Source organism: Rhinopithecus roxellana, chromosome 14 (assembly GCF_007565055.1).
Source record: "Rhinopithecus roxellana isolate Shanxi Qingling chromosome 14, ASM756505v1, whole genome shotgun sequence".
In the NCBI taxonomy this organism is placed as follows: Eukaryota; Metazoa; Chordata; class Mammalia; order Primates; family Cercopithecidae; genus Rhinopithecus; species Rhinopithecus roxellana.
Window position 1 is genome coordinate 73371432 of NC_044562.1, and position 23109 is coordinate 73394540.

The 23109-nt window shown below is 43.6% G+C and overlaps 2 protein-coding genes across 2 annotated transcripts in view; one reads left to right on the forward strand and one right to left on the reverse strand.

Annotated features, from left to right (window-relative positions):
- Window positions 1-23109, reverse strand: part of LOC115893155 — a 57408-nt gene that overhangs the window by 5878 nt on the left and 28421 nt on the right. The window lies entirely within an intron of this gene.
- CHRNA1 (cholinergic receptor nicotinic alpha 1 subunit) lies at window positions 4604-21849 on the forward strand. The gene is made up of 9 exons (XM_010353720.2): window positions 4604-4720; window positions 9439-9584; window positions 9693-9737; window positions 11398-11507; window positions 14264-14459; window positions 14938-15175; window positions 18902-19125; window positions 20628-20867; window positions 21192-21849. The coding sequence occupies exons 1-9, from the start codon at window positions 4678-4680 to the stop codon at window positions 21321-21323; spliced, it is 1374 nt and encodes a 457-aa protein (XP_010352022.1). The 5' UTR covers window positions 4604-4677; the 3' UTR covers window positions 21324-21849.

The window sequence follows — 23109 nt, forward strand, 5'->3', positions numbered from 1 at the left end:
TGCTCAAGCCAAAACCCTGCAAATCATCTTAAACGCCTACCTTTTTCTTGCATCCTAGATCAAATCCTTCAGGAAATCCCATTAACCTTCATGTCAAAATACATTTCCCAAATCTAATGACTTCTTACCACCTTCACTGCAACCACTCTGGTCCAGTTCATCACCATCTACCTCAGGGATTACTGCAGTAGTAGCTCCTAATTTACACCCCGACAACCTGGTGTCCTCAAAGCAGCCAGAGTCGACCTTTGACAGCATATGTCAGATGGTGTCACCCCTTGGCTAAAAACACTGCAGAGGCTCCTCATCTCACAGAGAATGAAAGTCGAGGATGCATGTTGCGTCCCACTTCCCTGGGATGCTCCCTGACCTCATCTCCTAGCAGTTTCCCCACTCTCGCCCTGCTCCAGCCTGCCAGCTTCCTGGCTATGCCCAAGCACACCAGTCCCATTCCCCTCAGGGACTGTGTTGCTGCTACTCTGCCTGCAATGCTCCTGCCACAGATGCCTGTCTGCATTTCCTTCAAATGCCACCTCCTCCGTGAAGCCCACCCTACCTGCTGTGTTTAAAATTGCAATCCCCTTCCAGCTGTCCTGGTCCCCTTTTATCCTGCTCTGCTTTTTCATTTTCCTATAGCATTTTTTACCCAATGACACATTAAACAATTTACTTACTAGTTATAACAATTTACTTATATAAATTACATATGTTATTTATATAACATATAAGAAAAAGATATATAAAGATATATGTTTATATATAAATAAGATATATACATATTTTTTACAATTTATATATTATATATGCATACATATTATTACATAATATATAAACATATATACATAAATATATAAACATATATTACATAATATATGTAAACATATGTGATATATCATACATAACCATATATTATATAACATGATATATAAAATTGTTTAAAGGATATATATCTTATTTGTATATTATATATATATATTTTTAATTTTCCATCTCCTCCAATTAGAATGCATTTTTCCTGAGCACCAGGAATCTTTGTCTGCTGGGTTTACTGATGTATTCCAAATGCCTAGAACACTGCTTGGCACATAGCAAAACCCAGTGAAAAACTTTTTAGTGAATGAATGAATGGAATGCGTGGAAAATGGGTCTGAACAGACACAAACTAAAACATTAAAAGAAATATTCTGGGTAGAAGGAGAGCAGGTCTTTTCATTCATCTGTTCTCTAATTTCTCTATAATAAATTCAAATTACTTGAATAATAAACTTTTAAATAAAAAATAGGTTACTCCTGAGGATAATATTAATAGCAGTTTTAGTCATTTTTTTTAGTCTACGGTTTCAACTGTTCACCTTTAGAAGAAATTTGGTAAGATGGTGGCAATGAAGGGGGAAGCCTCCAGTGATATCACTGCGAAGACCCCATGCCAGGCAGTGGGAGAAATTCTGTCTTGAGTTGAGGTCCCCCTGGCCCTGTAGGGAGTTGACTTGAGAGGTGGCAGATTGGAGAGAAGAAACAGAGGAGAGGAAGCTAATACAGGGAGGGTTATTGAGGCATTTCTATCATGGGCAACAGGGACTCACTCCCACAGAGAGACGTTGTAGGGCACGCTTGGGGGTGACCCAGTCCAAGGGGTGAGGGAGAGGGGATATTTATACTCCAACATTGGTTGAGACCTGTTTCTGTAGGCAGTAATACTTCTGCATCTCAGGCTTGTTTCATGTGTTCCCATCGCCAAATAAAAAAAATAAGAAAAAAAAAATCCCTCAGTTACAGGGTTGCAGGCATTGGCAGTAAGCAGAAAGCCAGCGGCACCTGGGTGGGCACAGAAAAGTTCTCAACAGATTCCTCAATTCGACCCAGTTCTGCTCTGCGGGTGGGACTCCCGTGTCCGTTGCTGTCTGAGGTTCCTGGCTATGCCCCTGGGAGGTTCTTCCTTGCCCACTTTCCCTCACTGCCACATTTGAAGGAGGGGATGGAGAGAGCACCCTTTTTGGAAGACTGTGCAGATCTTGGAGCCTGCTTTCGGGCTGCATGTGTTTGGGAACTCAAGGACTGCTTTAAACCTTGAACAACCAAAACTTTTGTAGCCTGGGTTAGTGAACTCTTTGGCAATATAATTCCTTCAAATACTGAGTAAGCTTCTGCAATATTTGTTTCCAACATTCCCACGTGCCTATATACACACATGGGCTTCTTTCCTGGACACACCTTTCCAATCCGATGTATTTCTTTGCATCGTAACCACTATACCTCTCTCCTTCAACTTAATAGCAGCCATCGTGAAGTCATCTGAAAAAAATAAGCTTGCCTATGAAGAAAGCATCCTTAAAGTGATCTTTGCTGTTGTGACGAAGCTGCCTGTTTAAAGAGAAGTCTTAAATGGCTTTGGTTGCTCAAAGCCTTTATTCCATGTTTTCACTTACTCTTTGAAGTTCAAAACAGAAGACTCCACATTTCTGGACTCATTCTATTTCTTTTCATTTCTGCTCTTGAACCAACACATTTTTGCCTCAGCTCAGCTCTTCCTTGTACTGACTTGCTAAACAAAGCCAGAAAGAGCTATCGTGCACTAACTTTGGGTTTACCAACCTCTTCTCCGGGAGCTACAGGCTCAGTAGACACATTGTTCACCAAGTAATTGAGGACAACAGTTTATGAAATTATTTGGTACTATATAACATGGGTCTTCATCTTTTCAGCCTCCAATATCAATTTTCTTGCCTTCTGCTGCAGTGCTACATATTTTAGGATTTATTTTTAACCTCAGGATACTAGTGCAAAGGGCTAAACATTTTATTAATTATGGAACACTAGCTGTTGTACAAATAAACCCAAGGATTTTGATGGTTCAACACAATACATGTTTTGTTTTCACTGAAATAGTGCTGGGTGGTGACCAGGTGGGTAGGGGGTCCCCCTCCATGCAGTCGTTCAAGGATTCAGAATATCAAAAGCAACACACACCTTCAGAACATGGTTTCTAAGGTTGCCCTGGGGACCATGTCCATTCTAGCCGGTCAGAAAGCTAGAAGGAAGCCTGTAATCCCAGCACTTTGGGAGGCCGAGACGGGCGGATCACGAGGTCAGGAGATCGAGACCATCCTGGCTAACACGGTGAAACCCCGTCTCTACTAAAAATACAAAAACTAGCCGGGCGAGAATGGCGTGAACCCGGGAGGCGGAGCTTGCAGTGAGCTGAGATCTGGCCACTGTACTCCAGTCCGGGCGACAGAGCGAGACTCCGCCTCAAAAAAAAAAAAAAAAAAAAAAAAAGAAAGCTAGAAGGGCAGGGCTGAGAGTGAGTCTGAGAACATTTTTCCATTCATGCCACTGGCCAGAGGTCAGTCTCATGGCTCCATTTAGATGGAAGGGGCTGGTCAGAGGGTGGGGGTTGTATTTCTCCCACAGGGCTATTCCATGGAAGGGAGAGAACTAAATTTGTTTTAGCAAACAGTTAACTAATCTCCCACAGTTTAAACAAAAAATATAAATAGTATGAGCTTGCAGCTCTCTCCTCTACCCTCCGAGCCCCTTCTCTAATGATATGTTTGGATCCACTGGAACGAGAGGATCTGTCAGGATGTTGTCTTGGGCTTGAGGTGAGAGGACCTTTCTCACCTAGTTCCATGTGGGAAGGAGGCCTGGAAGGACAGGCAGGATACTTTTAAATAACTGTCTCCTTCTGTGAACCCACCTCATGCCCTGCAAAGAAGCACAGCTCGGGTAACAATACTTCTCAGACTGAGAAATTACTAACTGCTGGTTTTTAGGATGTTTTTCAAGCAAGAGAATTGAAAAGCTGAACCACTTTGCTCTTTGCTTCTCTGAGTGAGAGAGTGGGCAGAGGAATGGATGGAAGGAGGCAGGGACCCGGAACAACTGCTGATGCGGTGGGACACTTTTTCCCGATAATTACTCTTCACTTGAATCACAGTGCACAGGACGTGGGCAATTTGCTCCAGCTAATGGTTCGTGTGGGATAAGTATTGCCTGATACAGAGGCAGGGGTTGGAACAGCCACTCTGGGGGCCAGTAAAGTCAGTTTTATGGAAGAAGCTGTCTTTGTTAAAAACCAAACCCAATCAACATGGGGGCTCTCCAGCAGCAGACTCAACACCAGCTACACTCTTCTGAAATCCAGGCAGTCACAAAAGCCCCCGGCACCCTCAGCCTAACACTGAAGCAGAGGAAATGAAACTGAAGCCATGTTTGCAGAATGTGGATTTTTGTGGTTTAGGACAAACAGCTGACTATCTACTCAGACCAAATGTCCCTAATCAAATCAACTCACAGAGATGAGGTTCTGGTTTACACAAAAGGGAGGCGGTTTGCTCACCATTCAAAATAATTCCTTCCTTTCTATACATTTTTTTTTTCCATTAAGATCTGACTCCTGGTGCATTTAAAATATAACGCAGTTCATACTCAGCTTGTCAAGGGTAAGCAATTGTGTAAAGCGAGGCACATTTGTAGTGGTGTACAGTGCCAGTAACTCCCTGGGCTCCAGGGCTGAGGGCAGCCCAGCTGTCGCTCCCGCAAACAGGTGGTGTAAAACAATAGCTCTAGTGAGCCGACTTGCTTTCCAAACCCTCCAGCAGCCAAGCACCCAGTCAGAGTGCCAGTGAGAAGTACAGGCCACCACTCTGCCCTAGTCCACACCAGCTCCGGTGGCCCATGGAGCCCTGGCCTCTCCTCCTACTCTTTAGCCTTTGCTCAGGTAAGTGTTGGGGTCAGGGGATGGGGGAGGGCTCTCCTTTGAGGCTAAAGTCCTGGAGGCCCCCAAATCAAAGTCTTGCTTCTTTGATGAGACCACAAAACGGCAGATCCTCCCCAACCAGAGGCTGCTCTGTCAATTTCTTCCTGATGTTAGCTTGACTGAGTTTTTGGATAAAGATTTTTAGTTTGCGTTATCTAATTAAAATAGAAACTGCCTAATCAAAGACTTCAAGGTACACACGCACGTCTCTCCCTCCATCATGCCTGGCAGCCAACTCATCCCTCTGAACACTCTGCACCACTTGTAGGACCTGGACCACTTGTGGACCATGGTAGTGTCCTGGGGTTCATATTTAAACAACGACAGAGACTTAGAACAGTGCCTTATAATCACAAACAATGGAATTAACAAGTCCTTTTACTGCCCCAGGAGAATTCTAATAATAAAGAGGACTGATTGACAGCTACATGTGCTGGAGATAGAAACCAGTTAATAATCATAACTAAACTCTCTCCACAGAGACAGAAGTATTTTGTAATTTTTTTGAATTTGTGAAGTAAAAAAGAAATTCCATATGAATGCATTCCTATCTACTTTTTTTTTTTTTTTAAAGGATGTTACTATATATAGGTTTGGGTTTGAATTGAAACTATAAAACCTTGCACAGCATTTGACCTGCATTCTACTCTGGAACGTGTCCTAACACAGCAGCTGAAACACTGTCCTGAATCCCAGACTTCCGCTAGAGGGAAACAGGAGATTGTTTGCTGATTGCTTCACATAAAAGTTGACCGGTGATATCATCCCAACTGAGAAACAAGGTGGCTGACATCCTGTGATTTTTCATTTCCAATATTGCTCTGAAAAACACAGGCCTTCTGGGCAAGAGGCAAAAAGCTTTATTATTAATTTTTTTCAATAGCAGAGTTGAGTTAAAGAGCCTAAACTCAGATAAATTATATCCTGTGGGATTTGGACTCTGTCCAATCAAAGCTGACTTGGGGTGTGTGTGTGTGTGTGTGTGTGTGTGTGTGTGTGTGCAAAACGACACTCACTGAAAAATTCTTAAATGATATGCTTTAATGTAAAAATCCTTAAGAGAGCTCTTAGGATTTTGGTTATTGCTAACCAAAAATGCATGATTAGCTATTAAAGAAGTATGTGATATGTATTTAGGGCAAATCTTGAGTTTGCTGGCATTGATTTCCATGGGTGTTTTATAGAAATTTAGAGCTAGATCAGGCAGTCCAACATCCTCAATTTTTTATTACAAGGAAGCTAAAGCTGACCTGCCCAAGGTCACTTAATTTATACATTTTGGAATGTGGTCAGTTGGAGACTCGGTTTATTACATTCAGTCAGAAAACACAGCCTGAACTAGCCAAAGGTAGCAAGAGATACAGCATCAGGTTAAGATAATAGTGATCTAAGATAATAATGATCTAAGATAATAATGATCTAATAAGGACTAGTAACAGTTCAGACTTTGTTTTGACCAGCCCGGGGAGCTATTTCCTGCAGACAAATACAAATTGAACCAGTGTGGTACAAAAGGAACACTTTGAAATTGTGGTTGAGTTTCCCTTCTTAGAGTCAGTCCTTTGTGGACAAAATTGTCATTTATATCAGGGACTCTTTTACTGTGTTAGCTTAACACAGCATGATCTCTGTTCTATTTATACAGCACTTTTCACTTCAACTTTTTCTTCTCTTTGTCTCTGGAATCCCAAGCACTTCATTGCCATCTTTCTTATGGCATATCACTTTCCAACTTGTTCACAGTTATTTACGTAAATGACAAATGTCAATCTCCATGAGGGTAGGAAGAAGGATTCACTTTTGAATATCTCAAATCTCCCAGAACAATGCTTTGCTTACAGTAAATGCTCAATAAATAGTTCATGAATAAATTAATGTTACCATCATCTGAATAAAGATTACAAATATATTCTTGCTAAAAAGGGAGATTTGACATTATTTAATATTTAATCTGCATATTTGTTTATTTATGCCCTACCTTTTTACAAAAGTATTTATTGTGATTCACTGAATCCGTGAAGAACTAATCCAACTCTCCAGGCCATATTGGAGTTGGGAAGGGAATCATAGAGTTCTGACTTTGAGTCCTGTGAGTTTTCTATCACTCTACCCTGCTTTGGGGAGGAAAAAAGAAAAGAATACCAGTGAACCAATCTAAGAAATGAAGCCCTCCTTCCTTACAAATTCCTTATGGAAGGAACAGGCACCTTGTTATTGGCTAGAGTGGGAGAGGAGGAGGTGACTGTCGCTGAAATGCTAATTATGCCTGCTTCTGTCATCCTCCCCTTCTTCTCAGTGGGCCATAGGGTTGCTCTGTGTAGTCCTCCTGCTACATAATGCTGACCATCTGCTCTGTCCTCTGCTTTCTAATATGTTCTTCCTGTCAAACTGGAGTGAACAGTCATTTAAAAATAAGCAGCCCAAGGCAAGGCCAAAGCAACAGCTTCAAATTCAGTGGCCAAGGCGCTCAGTAATCCATTCCAGTCTGCAACCCCACCGTGGGAGGGATGAGGCCCAGGATAGAAAATGCATGGAGGACAGAAGGATTATCAAGTCCCAGGGGCTCAATGGGGTGGTTGCAAAAACTGGATCTTCAAACAACATATTCCCTTCAAGAGTCCTCAGATGCAGGTGGTTTTGGGGAAATGTCGTGAAATCTCTGCATGGTTGGACACTGAGTGCCCTTGGAACATTTTGGGTTCAGAAAATTTGTGAAACTAGCCACGTGAGGTGGCTCTTGCCTGTAATCCCAGCACTTTGGGAGGACAAGGTGGGTGGATGGCTTGAGCTCAGGAGTTTGAGACCAGCCTGAACAACGTGGCAAAACCCCGTCTCTACAAAAAATACAAAAATTAGCTGGGTGTGGTGGTGCACGCCCAGGTAATTTTTGTATTTTTTATAGAGATGGGGTCCCAGCTGCTTGGTTGGGGGAGGCTGAGGTGGGAGGATTGCTTGAGCCTGGGAGGTCGAGGCGGCAGTGAGCTGTGATTGTGCTACTGCACTGCAGCCTCAGCAGTAACTTGCGGAAAGGGGAGATCTGGTTACGTGAATGAAGGCAAATGGATCATGTGTCTACTTCCTCTCCCAGCTCTGAACACACAGTCCCCAACGCACGGAAGGCTTGAGTTACAAAGATCCTTCATAAGACACTTGGGATTTGGAACACATTTTCTCCTAGGAATAGTGGCACTTGCAGTTGTGAGTTTCCAGGACAGCTCACAACACACTGTTAGTATCAAGAGTTAGTGCAGGAGCTCAGGGCAGAATGACAGGATTCTAATCCGAGCTTTGCCCTTACTGGTCACATGACCTTGGACAAGTGGTCCAACCTCCCTGAATCTCAGGTGAGGATGTCTGCCCGCCTGCTTCATCTGAGGCTGATGAAGATTGAAAAGAGCTGTAGATAGAAAAGGGGGCCGTGGGTTCTGAGAGTATTAGATGATATTGCTCTCTATCCTGAAGGAAATGAAGTAAAGATTCCTTGGAATCGCTCATGTTCCAACTAGGAGCCCCAAACCCAGGTCAACAAAGCACAGTTTTCACTCTACTTTAACAACTTAACTAGGACGTGTACCTGCCAGCAGTGGTATTTTTAAAAATCGTGGTAAAATACCCATTTCATAAAATTTACCATTTTAACTACTTTAAAGTATACAATTCAGTGGCATTAAGTACATTCACATGTTATATGACCATCACCACTATCTATTTTCAGAACGTTTTCATCACCCCAAAGGGAAACATCATGCACATTAAGGAGTCTCACCCCATCCTTCTCTCCCCTCAGTCCCTGGTAACTCCTGCTCTGCTTTCTCTCTGTATGGATTTACCTATTCTGGATACTTCATGTAGATGAAATCATACAATATTTGCCACATTATGTCTGGCTTCTTTCACTTAGCAAAATGTTTCCAAGCTCCATCCATGTTGTAGCATGTGTCAGTACATCATTCCTTTATTCCTTTTTCATGTCTGAATAATAGTTCATATGTATATCATAATTTGTCCATCCATTTACCTGTTGATGGACACTTGAGTTTTCACCCTTTGGCTATGGTAAATAATGCTGCTCTTCTTTTGGGTATGGACCCAGGAGTGGAATTGCTGGATGGTATGGTAACTGTGTTTAACTTGTTGAGGAACTGCCATTTTACATTCCCACCAGCAACATATGAGGTTCCAGTTTCTCTGCAACCTTCCCAACCCTAGTTATTTTCCACTTGTTAATTATGGCCACTCTAGAGGGTTTGAACCAGCATCAATTTTGGCTGTTCATGGCATCATGAGATCTGACGCAGCCAGTCCAAGATTTCATTACACTGCTCTGAAACACTGAGATTGGCTTTTTTTGTGGGCTTTTTTTCATGTGTGTGTGTGCCTGTGCCTGTGTGTGTATGTGTGTGTGTGTGTACCTGGCAAACTTGATTCAGCCAGGCTGTATTAAGGATTGTCACCTGTCCAAAGTACAAGTGTTGTGATTATCTGGCATACCCCACTGTCACCGGGTAAGGGACTGCACCAGCAACTGTAATTGGAAAAAAACTTAAGGCAATAACAGCTGCATTTGGGAGCCTTTCAACAAGGAGGGCTGTGTGCCTTCCATTAGAAGGCACACATGTTCATGTGTTTGGAGGGTGGGGAGCAGAATCTGACAGTGTGGGTGTCATCTGCTGTCTCAGCTGGCCTCGTCCTGGGCTCCGAACATGAGACTCGTTTGGTGGCAAAGCTATTTAAAGACTACAGCAGCGTGGTGCGGCCAGTGGAAGACCACCACCAGGTCGTGGAGGTCACCGTGGGCCTGCAGCTGATACAGCTCATCAATGTGGTGAGACAAGAGCACTGGGGGCTGCCCACACACCCAGACCTCTCACCCCTGGGTTTCCTCCCCTGGCTCCCCTCTCTCCCCCACAAAAATGCCTTATTATTTTTCCAGGATGAAGTAAATCAGATCGTGACAACCAATGTGCGTCTGAAACAGGTAACTTAGACAGATAATCGCATATATGTCACTTTTATTCACTTGAAATTAAACCTGGGCCCAGAGGAAATCAATCTGGGTAACAGGGATATATACCAAAATGTTGAAAGTAGATATTTTGAGATGGTAAAAGCATGGATCCTGTTTGGTTTCGGTTTTGCTTTTTTTTTTTAAATTTTATTTTTAAACTTTAGGGCTTTTTCTGTGTGTATTAGTTTGCTAGGGCTGCCATAACTGGGTGGCTTAAACAACAGAAATTTATCATCTCATAGTTCTGGAAGATAGAAGTCCAAAGTCTAGGTATTGGCAGGGTTGGTCCCTTCTGAGGGCTGTGAGGAAGAATCTGTCCTAGGCCTCTCTCCTCAGCTTGTAGATGACTGTCTTCATGTTCAGATGGCGTTCTTCTTGCGTATGTGATACATATACGTATGATATATATGTATATTTAAATACATATATCTATATCTTTAAATTCCCCCTTTCTATGAAGACACCAGTCATATTGAATGCGAGTCTATTTTAATGACTTCATTTTAACATAATTACCTCTGTAAAGAACCTATCTCCAAATTAGGTCACATTCTGAAATACTGGGAGTTAGGGCTTCAGCATGAATTTTAGGGGGACACAACTGAACCCATAGCATTGTGCTTTCCAGCTTTGCTGCAATGGGCACGTAGAGGTGGAGTACCCCTTTCCCAAAATGCCTGGGACCAGAAGTGTTTCAGATTTTGGATTTTTTTTAAATTTTGAAATATTTGCATATACTCACCAGTTAAACATCCCAAATCTGAAAATCTGAAATTCAAAATTCTGCAATGAACATTTCCTTGAGTGTTATGTTGGTGCTCAAAAAGTTTTGGATTTTGGAGCATTTCAGATTGCAGATTTGGGATCCTCAACCTGTATTACTTTTCTTTTGAGACAGAGTGTCACTCTGTCGCCCAGGGTGGAGTGCAATGGCACGATCTCGGCTCATCGCAACCTCTGCCTCCCAGGTTCAAGCAATTCTCCTGCTTCAGCCTCCCAAGTAGATGGGATTACAGGTGTCCACCACCACGTCTGGCCAATTTTTGTATTTTTAGTAGAGATGAGGTTTCACCATGTTGGCCAGGCTGGTCTCGAACTCCTGACCTCAGGTGATCCACCCGCCTCAGCCTCCCAAAGTGCTGGGATTACAGGCATGAGCCACCCCCCCAGCCATTACTTTTATAATGTAGAAAAATATATGGTACTTTTTAAAAATGATGCTGCCTGCTTGAGGAAAATGTTCACACTAGGATCTTTCTCCTTTCCTGGACAGGGTGACATGGTAGATCTGCCACCTCCCAGCTGTGTGACTTGGGGGGTTCCTTTGTTTTCTCATCTGTAGAATGAGGTCAGTAATCACCCTCCCCTCATGGGATTGTTGTGAGGACTAAGTGAGTTAATATAGGTAAGGTGGTTGAAACAGTGTGAGCACGTCATCAGTGCTGTTTGCTGTTCTTATTTACTGAAGTGAAAGCTGAATTCTGAATCCAGCTTTTCTTATGGAAGCACAATTTCTGTCAATACTGAATTCCCATGCACATCGGGGCTCTTGATAATCTTAGATTTTAAAAATAAATCTAATAATCTCCTGTTTTTGACTTTTTAATTAGTTGTATGTCTTTGTTTCTAGCAATGGGTGGATTACAACCTAAAATGGAATCCAGATGACTATGGCGGTGTGAAAAAAATTCACATTCCTTCAGAAAAGATCTGGCGCCCAGACCTTGTTCTCTATAACAAGTGAGCAAACTGCATGGGCGGTGGAGGGCGCTCCTGGGGCAGGTGGAGTAAAGTGCCCTAATGGAAGGGCTGCGTGCTCGGAATGCTTCTCAACACTGCTAATATTAAATCACCCAGGATGGTGGCTCACACCTATAAACTCAGCACTTTGGGAGGCCAAGGTGGGAGGATTGCTTGAGGCCAGGAGTTTGAGATCAGCCTGGGCAACATAGCAAGACAACGTCTCTAGAAAATTAAAAAAAAAATCACTCTAAACCAAGAGCCAAGTTGATGGGCTAGGGATGCCATACGGTGTCTCATGACTTAAAGAGAAAGGATTACTGCCGCCAAATTGAATCCAGGCTGAGCGTGGGGGACATTTGATCCCTGAGAGCCCCTGAAGCACGTGTGGCAACTTTCCAAGGCACCCAAATGCCCTATCGCTGAGTTCCTTGGAATCCAGTGTCCTCCCTACCAAATATTTCTGAGCCTACTGGGGTTGTTACTCATCACATCCTGAATGCCTTCCTGACACCCACTGCTGCTGTTGGCATGGGATGCCTTCACTGCCCGTCCACTGGGCCCCATGACAGACTGCATGTTGTGAAATTATAATATTATTCAAGACGTTCTAGTCTAATGACACGTTCATTAGCATACGCCCTTCATTTGTCAGGAAATGCTCGTTTTCAAAAAGCATCCTTCCCCGGCAGGAGCATGCGACACCGGCCCGGAGGATTTATGATCTGACATTATACAACATGTGTTGGGGGTCCACAAGCTGTGTGTCCTAGCAGACTCAGGGAAGGTGACAGGGCTAGTGGATGAAAATGATACCCTTTAAGGCAGGCCCTTTCAAGCTTCGATTTTCTGCCACATTGGACAAGTTGTCCAATTATACTTGGGGTTCAAGTTTGAGCCAAATTATTCGATCATTTGTGTAACCTTTTTGGACAAATGGGCTGATAAAATATCTTTCAGTTTCTTTTTCAGTAGGAATCTGAGAAGAGCAAGTAAAATCCTTTGGTTCTTTTGCCAAACTCACTCAGGAACACCCTGGTGAGGAGAGAACTCTCTTTTATTTGCTTATTGGGAGAGACTAAGACAATCCTATGACTCTACCCTTTGGGGCTGCTTTGGGTGGGTCCAATGCCACACAGTTTTCCAGGTAAAGAGCCCACTTCAGTCCCAAGGAAAAACCAATGGGAAGAAAACCTCTTGATTTATGACATGAGGGACCAACATATGCCATGATGTCCCTGAAATCCCACTGAGACAGACTCCATCCTGCCCATTCAACACCTATTCTAACACCCTGCCCTCTGCTAAATCACTTGAACACAGACTGTTGTTTACGGAAAGAGTAAGTTGTCCACTGAATAAGGCCAGCAGAAGTGGCTTATTTTGTTTTCTTAGAACCGCCCATGGTGTCTGTATTTTTAAAAATAATAAATCACTGCCGACATTTGAAAACCAAGAAATATCACATTAAAATCTATTTTTTAGCCTCTCTAGAAAAATCCAACATTGAAACTTCCAGAATTTTTTTTGAGACAAGGTCTCTCCTCAGTTGCTCAGGCTGGAGTGTTGTGGTGTGATCATAGCTCATTGCAACCTTAAACTCTGGGGGGCTGAGGCAGGAAAATGGCGGGAACCCGGGAGGTGGAGCTTGCAGTGAGCCGAGATCACGCCACTGCACTCCAGCCTGGGTGACAGAGTGAGACTCTGTCTCACAAAAAAAAAAAAAAAAAAAAAAAAGAAAAACTAGGTTTCCAGCTTCTGAGGAAGAATCCAAATCTGGCAAGATTGGGCCTTCATTCCCACATGAGCACATCAGGGAACACCGCAAGCTGGCATCTTCCTGACAGGAGAGAGGGGCAGTCTGTTCAGCAGTGTCACCCTGCACTCATTCCTCACCTGTCTGGCCCTGAAGGTATCTGAGTTTGTGACTCCACTCCAGAGAGTTCTAAATCGTTCTTTAAAAAGCAGTAGGCCAGTCAGGCACAGTGGCTCACTCCTGTAATCCTAGCACTTTCAGAGGCCAAGGCAGGCGGATCACTTGAGGTCAGGAATTCAGGGCCAGCCTGGTCAACATGGTGAAACCCAGTATCTAGTAAAAATACAAAAAATTAGCCAGGTGTGGTGGCAGGCGCCTATAATCTCAGCTACCTGGGAGGCTGAGGCAGGAGAATTGCTTGCACCCGGGAGGTGGAGGTTGCTGTGAGCCAAGATTGCACCATTGCACTCCAGCCTGGGCAACAAAGCGAGATTCTATCTCAACAACAACAACAACAACAACAAAATAACAAAAGTAGTAGGAGGCCCCTTCCCTAACCTGCTTGTCACAGTAACGAGCCTTGGAGGGGCTTTTATGTAAAATTCCTGTTTTTTTTTACCCAACACAGTACATCAGGGAGGCAACAGATGAAGATTAACATTACGAATACTCCTGAGGGCTGGAAAAATAATCTGGGATGCAGTGGACCCACGTTACCTGTTATTTCTTTAAAACTGTGGGTTCCCACATTCTTTCCCAGATACTCAGATTCAGGGTTTACTTAGAGGGTGTGCAGGACTCTGTATTTTTAACAAGCACCCCAGTGATCCTTATTATCAAATTTGGGAAACATTGCAATAGATAAGAAGTGACACTGCCCGAAAGAGAGCTTCTATAATTAGCACCTGAATAATTAACAGCTGTCTCCTGTTAACATTCCCAAGCAAAATGGAACACTCATCTGTCACTTGGAGCCATTTTCCTTTTATCCCAATTGTAGTGCAGATGGTGACTTTGCTATTGTCAAGTTCACCAAAGTGCTCCTGGACCACACTGGCCACATCACATGGACACCTCCAGCCATCTTTAAAAGCTACTGTGAGATCATCGTCACCCACTTTCCCTTTGATGAACAGAACTGCAGCATGAAGCTGGGTACCTGGACCTATGACGGCTCTGTTGTGGCCATCAACCCGGTAGGTGGTGGCCACATATGATAAGGGTGGTTTCAGGAAAAGTGTGATTCGGGTCTCCAACTTTTCCTTGGAAAATCATAAGCTCTCAGTACCAGTTAGAACTTAGGAATCATCCAGGTTGATGGTTCGAGTTGTTTGGCAAGGGAGAACAAAATGGGAGCTTAAATTAATTTGTTACGCCCAGGCTCAGTCTCAAGAATTTTGATGTAATGGGCCTGGGCTGACCGTAGGGCATCAATATGTTTTAAAGCTCCCAGGTGACTTGAATGTGTAGCCAAAATGGAGAATGCTACTAGCCCAAACCCCCTTATGTTATAGGAAAGGAATCTAAGACCTCAAAGCAGTAGTGCCCCAGAGTCCCTCATGGGTGTGTGACCCACAGAGCTGGAATCTGTGGCCTTGTCACTGCTGATTACAAAATGCTGCCCCTCATTAGGGTGACCCACCTGGGATTTCGAAACCTCATTTCCTTTCTCAGGAAAGCGATCAGCCAGACCTGAGCAACTTCATGGAAAGCGGAGAGTGGGTGATCAAGGAGTCCCGAGGCTGGAAGCACTGGGTGTTCTATTCCTGCTGCCCCAACACCCCCTACCTGGACATCACCTACCACTTCGTCATGCAGCGCCTGCCCCTCTACTTCATCGTCAATGTCATCATCCCCTGCCTGCTCTTCTCCTTCTTAACTGGCCTGGTATTCTACCTGCCCACAGACTCAGGTGGGTGCGGTTGCCATGACGGCTGCTGCTGACGCTGATGGGTCTCGTGCTGCTATTTTGGGGAAAGCCAGAAATAATCATGTGCTAACAAACAGGCAGATCGACCCGAACCATCATCATTAGGAGGGTGCATTTGCTGAGTGGGTGTGTGCAGTGGTGAGAGTCACTGTGAGTGGAGCTCACAGCTGGGGCAGACATCCAGAGCGGCAGGGAGTTGAACATGACCCTCAAGATGCACGTTGTAGCTCAGGCTGGTTAAAGTACATTAACCACCAATACCTATTTGCTGAATACCAACTGTGTGCCCAGAAATGTGCTGGGTAAGGCGTGTGATCCCCGACACTTCTCATGCCACTTCCACGATGAAGTTACTTTCTATATACTGACTAATCCTGGTCTTGATGCTTTACCCGCTGCTCACCACTTGAAAATTCTGCATATAGAGATATGCAGAATCTATTTCCAGATGGCGGCATCTTCACACACAAGACCTTACTTCCCAAGTGGCTATTCTTTCTCACATATCAGCCTAGACAACTTACTCACCTCCTACTGAGTAATCATATCTTTGACATAATTTTATCAAACAACAACAACCTACCAGAAAGGAGGAAAAGGTACCCATCTGCCTGCCAGCAAGTCACTATTCATAAACAATTTACGGCAGACAAGTTTGGAAAAAAGAAAGATGCTACAGAGAGACCTCAAGCTTATGACAGGTAGCAATTTTTGTCAAAATGACTTTAAAAAACACCCACAAACTTTAAATCCAACCTGCCAACTAGGAAAAAAGATTATTCATTTACTCAATGAATATTTGTTGAACAAATATTATGTGGCAGACAGACCGTAGAGAATAAGACAGAAAGTGCCTCACCCCACAGAGTGCATGTTCCAGTGACTGCATTCGGGGCTTTGTTTTTGTTTTTGTTTTGAGACTGGGTCTCACTCTGTTGCCCAGGCTGGAGTACAGTGGCGTGATCACGGCTCACTGCAGCCTCAACCTCGTAAGCCCAAGTGATCCTTTCACCTCAGCCCCCTGAGTTGCTGGGACTAAGGGCATCACACTTGGCTAATTTTTGTATTTTTTGTAGAAACGGCGTTGCACCATGTTGCCGAGGCCAGTCTTGAACTCCTGGGCTCAAATGATCTGCCCACCTCGGCCTCCCAAAGTGCTGGGATTACAGGTGTGAGCCACTGTGCCTGCCCTGCACTCGTTTTTAAACAAATTATCGCAAACACAATTTTTTCCACTTTCTAATCAAATGCAACTTTTTACATTAAAATAAATAAATAAATAGAGATGGAGTCTTGCTATGTTGCCCAGGCTAGTCTCAAACTCCTGACCTCAAGTGATCCCCCCTTGCCTTGGCCTCCCAAGGTGTTAGGATTACAAGCGTGAGCCACTGCACCAGGCCCTCAAGTGAAACTTTTAAAAATAAAAACACTGGCCGGGCGCGGTGGCTCAAGCCTGTAATCCCAGCACTTTGGGAGGCCGAGACAGGCGGATCACGAGGTCAGGAGATCAAGACCATCCTGGCTAACACAGTGAAACCCCGTCTCTACTAAAAAATACAAAAAACTAGCCAGGCGAGGTGGCGGACACCTATAGTCCCAGCTACTCGGGAGGCTGAGGCAGGAGAATGGTGTAAACCCGGGAGGCGGAGCTTGCAGTGAGCTGAGATCCGACCACTGCACTCCAGCCTGGGCGACAGAGCGAGACTCCGTCTCGAAAAATAAAAAAAAATATATAAATAAATAAATAAATAAATAAAAACACTGTCAGGGCGTTATAGGAACTAACAAGAGTCTCTATAAACATTAAATGATTTGCACTTGAAAAGCACTTAGGGGCCAGATGCAGTGGCTCACACCTGTAATCCCAGCACTTTGGGAGGCTGAGGCGGATGGATCACTTGAGGTCAGGAGTTTGAGACCAGCCTGGCCAACATGGTGAAACCCCATCTCTATTAAAAATACAAACAATTAGCCAGGTATGGTGGCACATGCCTGTAATCCCAGTTACTTGGCAGGCTGAGGCAGGAGAATCGCTTGAACCCTGGAGGCGGAGGTTGCAGTGAGCCGAGATGGCACTGCTGAACTCCAGCCTGGGCAACAGACTGAGACTCCGTCACAAAAAAGAAAGAAAGAAAGAAAGAAAGAAAGTAAAAAGAAAAGCACTTAGGACAAAGATTATGCTTGATGATAAATGTTGGCTATTATTATTATAATTATTATTAATCAAGAAATTTTATGCAAGCGAACAAATATTTTGTATTTGTAATTGTCTTCTTTTTCACTTGGAAAGGTTTTCCTACCCACCAGGTAGAATTGACAATTTCTTGTTCGCATCCACGCTGTATCCTATACATACATACATCTTCTATACATATTCTAGAATCTGGAAGCAGCCAGTAGGGGAAAGCTTCATCATTGAAAGCAGGGTAACACAAGGGTTTCCAGCAGCACCAACAGCAAGGCCAGCCCAGAGAAAGTCCCTCCCAGAGCTTCTCTGCTGCATCTAGTAAAAGATTTTTCATTTACTCAATGAATATTTGTTCAACAAATATTCATTTGTGAGATCAAGCCTCACAAAAATACCTCAGTGCCATTCGGCCCCTGACCCTCCTGCTGCCAAGTTTGCCCAGCCAAAACCCTCCTGAGATCAAAGGGTCTGCAGAAAAAAGGTAGGGGCTGGGGAAATCCCTGCTCCATTAGTATGCAAAACAAAACAAACAAAACAAGAAATAAATGAGAAGACAAACTTCCTCTTACATGAAAATGAGACAGTGAGTGGTGTGAAACCACTGTATCAGAAGATTACTCAGGATGCCAAGGAGAACTCCTTAGCCTTTCAGATTTTGTCCTTTTCTTGGGTTTTGGTCTTACAGCTTGCTCCCTTAATAACAGAAAGAAACATGTACTTCCAGGCTGCCCATTCATCTGCTGGGTAATAAGTAGGCCAGGGGTGGTTCACTTTTATGAGGTTTAATGCATCCTGCTGCAGGAGGGAAATGCCACACCGAGTCCAGCTTTTCCACCCAGAACTCCTTTCAGTTTCCTGGGTTCCACCAAGGATCAGAAATCTGGAGCATGAGATGAAATATTGTTCCATTTTCTGCTTGGCAGCCTCTAATGGAAATGCTTGCCACTGGCTGCTGTCAGAAAAGTTAAGGTATGGAGGTTACACAGGAAATTCTGCAGAAAAAAATACTTTGAGATTTCCCAGCATAATGCTTTGAGAACATGTCGGTCACATTCCTCTTACCCTTGGGTTTCAGTGAATGAGTTTGCTTGGGCTGCCACACAAAACACCACAGACTGGGAGGCTTAGATAACAGAAATGTAATTTCTCACAGTTCTGGAGACTAGAATTCCAAGATCAAGGTGCCAGCAGAGTTGGTTTCTTGTGAGGCCTCTCTCCGTGGTTTGTAATGGCCATCTTCTTCCTGTGTCCCATGGCCTTCCATCCACGCATCTGTGTCCTAATTCCTCTCCTAATAAGGACACCGGTCATACTTGATTGCTCACTACCCCATATCACGTCATTTTCATTTAATTACCTCCTTAAAGTAACTGTCTTCAAATAGAGTCACATTCTGAGGTCCCAGGACTCAGGACTTCCACATAGAAATGGTGGGGTGGGAGGAACACTGCAGCCCAACCCAGATAGGTGGTTGTGGGATTTTTTTTTTTTTTTTTTTTTTTTTTTTTTTGTCTTTCCAGGGGAGAAGATGACTCTGAGCATCTCTGTCTTACTGTCTTTGACTGTGTTCCTTCTGGTCATCGTGGAGCTGATCCCCTCCACATCCAGTGCTGTACCCTTGATTGGAAAATACATGCTATTCACCATGGTGTTCGTCATTGCCTCCATCATCATCACCGTCATCGTCATCAACACACACCACCGCTCACCCAGCACCCATGTCATGCCCGACTGGGTGCGGAAGGTGAGTGGGGAGGCCCTTGCAGACTCCACACGGGGGCACATCTACAGGCCTCCCCTTCGAGGAACCAATGGGTTTCCAGCTAATACCTGGGGCTATTTAGCAACTGAGTTCTTTTTTTTTTTTTTTTTTTTTTTTGAGATGGAGTCTCGCTTTGTCACCCAGGCTGGAGTGCAGTGGCGCGATCTCGGCTCACTGCAAGCTCTGCCTCCCGGGTTCACGCCATTCTCCTGCCTCAGCCTCCTGAGTAGCTGTGACTACAGGCGTTCGCCACCAGGCCCGGCTAATTTTTGTATTTTTAGTAGAGATGGGGTTTCACCGTGCTGGCCAGGATGGTCTCGATCTCCTGACCTTGTGATCTGCCCACCTCGGCCTCCCAAAGTGCTGGGATTACAGGTGTGAGCCACTGCGCCCGGCCGAAAGTGAGTTCTCTCTGGGCTTTAGAATTTTTGGAAGGAACTTTCTTTGGCCTCTTTTTAGGAATAAATAACTCCTGTAGCCTTCCCAGAGAGAAAAGAAAAACAGAATTAACAAAGCTCATTTCAAATTCAAGTTTAAAGAATCTCTTTAATTAGAGAAGATCAACAAACGGTTCTTTTTATTGAAATGCCATGAAATTCTCGAGATTTCTTTTGTATGTTTTCCAATTTGTGAACAGACTGGCTGATTTTTTGCTGGTGAAATCATCTGTTGAGAATAGAATGAGGGCTAGAGATGGGGGGGGTGGGTTCCTGATGAGAGAGGGTCAAAAGGTGACTTTTAGTAAAGGATTTGCTCTCAAATATTTACGTTACTGAATTTGAAAATTTAACATTTCAAATATGTCTTTCTTTGACAAAACTTAACAGAGACACTGAAGTCCAGGATCTTTTGTGCAGAATGTAAAATATTTGTCAGGAATTGACAAAAGAAGCTACTGCTTAAAGTCCAGGATGTTTTGTGCAGAATGTAAAATATTTGTCAGAAATTGACAAAAGAAGCTACTGCTCACAATGTCCTCTTTTAAGAGGAGAGTAAGAGTCCCTGTTTCTGTAAAGGCTGTTAGATGGCTCCTGGCAATACCTGTACTGCAGTTTCTTCAGGAACAGGAAACAGAAGAAAACAGTCTAGCTGTTTTGTGGGATATATTTGAAGTGGAGGGGCCCCTTCTTTAACCATTTGATCCGGGTGACACATTGCTAAGGCAGTTTCCATACCTGTAGGGGATCCTGAAGCTTTTAAGCTCATTGGTGGCCCCAGGTCGATGACTGCACATGGGCTCCCTCCGGTGGCGAACTTCTCACATTGCAGAATCATCACTGTTAACCATAGCCGTTTCACAGGACCCAGGATACAGAGGGATCTTTGAAAAAATCTAGTATAGTTCTTTTGTTTTAAGGACAAGAAGACTGAAGCCCAGAAAAACTGAATGACCTGCCCCAAATCACATTGATAGTTCAAAGACAGAGTTTTATACTTTCCTCGTGGACAATAATTCTCATGCATGGATTTCTTTTCTATATTAGGTTTTTATCGACACTATCCCAAATATCATGTTTTTCTCCACAATGAAAAGACCATCTAGAGAAAAGCAAGACAAAAAGATTTTTACAGAAGACATTGATATCTCCGACATTTCTGGAAAGCCAGGGCCTCCACCCATGGGCTTCCACTCTCCCCTGATCAAACACCCCGAGGTGAAAAGTGCCATCGAGGGCATCAAGTACATCGCAGAGACCATGAAGTCAGACCAGGAGTCTAACAATGTAAGCTTTGTGGCTTGAAATCCACACCTCTGGGTTTAAATGGCCAAATGCATAAGCACAGATGGTGAGTTTGACTTGACAAGTAGGTGGCATACAACAGGCAGCTACTGACCTGAAATGAACCCTGGTGACCACCTCTAGACTACCTTAGTAAGTTATCACTTTGTAAATAATCTATTCAAAAAATAAAGATAATGTCAGCCAAAGGATGGCAGGACTTAGAGATCTACAAATTAAAGGGCCCTTAGATGATGCAAAGCACAAACGTTGTGAGTCCAGAAACCACCTGAGGGAGACTCTGTCTAACATTTTCCTCTCTCCCAGGCGGCGGAGGAGTGGAAGTACGTTGCAATGGTGATGGACCACATTCTCCTCGGAGTCTTCATGCTCGTCTGCATCATCGGAACTCTAGCTGTGTTTGCAGGTCGACTCATTGAATTAAATCAGCAAGGATGAGCAGAAAGTGAGCTGAGCCTAGCTCTGCCCCAGAACCTGCCAGAGCAAAGAAGGGCAGGAGAGGAAGATTTGTCTGCTTGCTACACTCGCACTTATCAAACGTGTAATCTTCTGTACTTATTATCGATAAGATTTACCTTTATGTAAGTTTATAGCCTTGAAGTGTTTTCACATTGCTTCTCCCTTTAGTTCTGCTGTCTCCTTGAAGAGCGAACCCTCTTTAGTAAATGAAACTAATCACTAAAAAAAGTGTTCATTTCTAGTGTCGGGAAGAGTTTTTCCCAGGATAACCAAGGTTTTCTGTTGCATTGTCATTGCTGTTATATTTATGTGTTTACTTATTTTGTCTAACCACGAGACCACTAGGGAGTTGCTGATGTTCTTTTTTAAATGTAGTGTATCCTTTGCTTAACAGTCAGTTTTTTACCTACTAAGAAAACTCCATCTACCAGTCCTAAAGAGATAAGGCATTTGATTCAGAGAGAGCGAAGCAGTAGAAATGGAATAAACTAAAATGCAAACTGCATCAAAAATCCATGGGTTTTTTTGTTTGTTTGATTGTTTTTTGAGACAGGGTCTTACTCCTATCACCCAGGCTAGAGTGCAGTGGCCCCATCTCTCACTGCAGCCTCCACTTGCCAGATTCAGGTGATTCTACAGGTGCACATCACCACACCCAACTAACTTTTGTATTTTTTGCAGAGACAGGGTTTTGCCATGTTGCCTAGGCTGGTCTCAAACTCCTGGGCTCAAGTGATCCGCCCCCCTTGGCCTCCCAAAGTGCTGGGATTATAGGTGTGAGCCATTGACCTTGACAAAAATTCCATATTTTAAAGCAGATTTCCAGACCTGAGAAGTCAGAGAAGGTTTGCCTGTCTCATATGGCACCTGGGCTTGATCAGGGTCTGAAGGGAAACAAGTCCTAACAGTAGGGCCTAGGCACTATGGAAATCATCTTGCCTGTGTGGGTTTACTTCATCCTCATACCCTTCATAAAATCCTAGAATGTCCCTATTTTACAAATGAGAAAACTAAATTTCAGGGAAATTGTGTAATGTCCCTATTTCACAAATGAGAAAATTGAATTTCAGGGAGGTTAAGTTCTTTGCTCAACTTGAAGAACTGAGATTTGAATCCAGACTTTGAGATTCCAAAGCAACTCCAGGCTGGGTCAGTTCATCTGTTCACTGGCTCTCCCAGCCACCCTTGGCTCCATCTAGGCCATCCTGTAACTCTGCTCAGTGTTTTCAAGAATTTCAGTCTCAGCAAAAAACCATCTTTCTGTCTTCCCAATTAAAATTCCTGCCTTCCCCCTGCTACCAGCCCTTATTCCAATCATGTTTGAGGTTCAAGTCCTATAAATGAAACCAGAAATGTATTACACATCACCATTTCTAAAATTCTGAAGAAGTAAGTAGAAGAGAAAATGATTTCTTTTCATATTGTAAACTTTAATCCACAATATAGTTTACCCAAGAACTAGAAACTGTGCAGCTACAGGCCAGGCTTAGTTGATGGCCTCCAAATCACCACAATCCAACTGTATTTGTCAAGGTTCTCCAGAAACACAAAGCCAATAAGATATGTGTGTGTATCACAGTTTCTAGTTGTAGAGTAAACTATATTATGGATTAAAGTCTATAAGATGAAAAGAAATAATATATATGAGAAATCATAAATATATCTATGAGGCTAAAAAGTCCCACAACAGGTTGTCTGCAAGCTGGGATTCCAGTAGCATGGCTCAGTCCAAATCTGAAGGCTTCAGAACCAGGAAAGCCCATGG

Bases quoted from the DNA above. Each gene is read 5' to 3' on its own strand.
- CHRNA1 (XM_010353720.2), top strand. From the start codon at position 4,678: ATGGAGCCCTGGCCTCTCCTCCTACTCTTTAGCCTTTGCTCAG. The intron at 11,508-14,263 runs GTGAGCAAACTG...TCCCAATTGTAG, and splicing joins GACCTTGTTCTCTATAACAA to TGCAGATGGTGACTTTGCTA. The intron at 19,126-20,627 runs GTGAGTGGGGAG...TTTCTATATTAG, and splicing joins TGCCCGACTGGGTGCGGAAG to GTTTTTATCGACACTATCCC.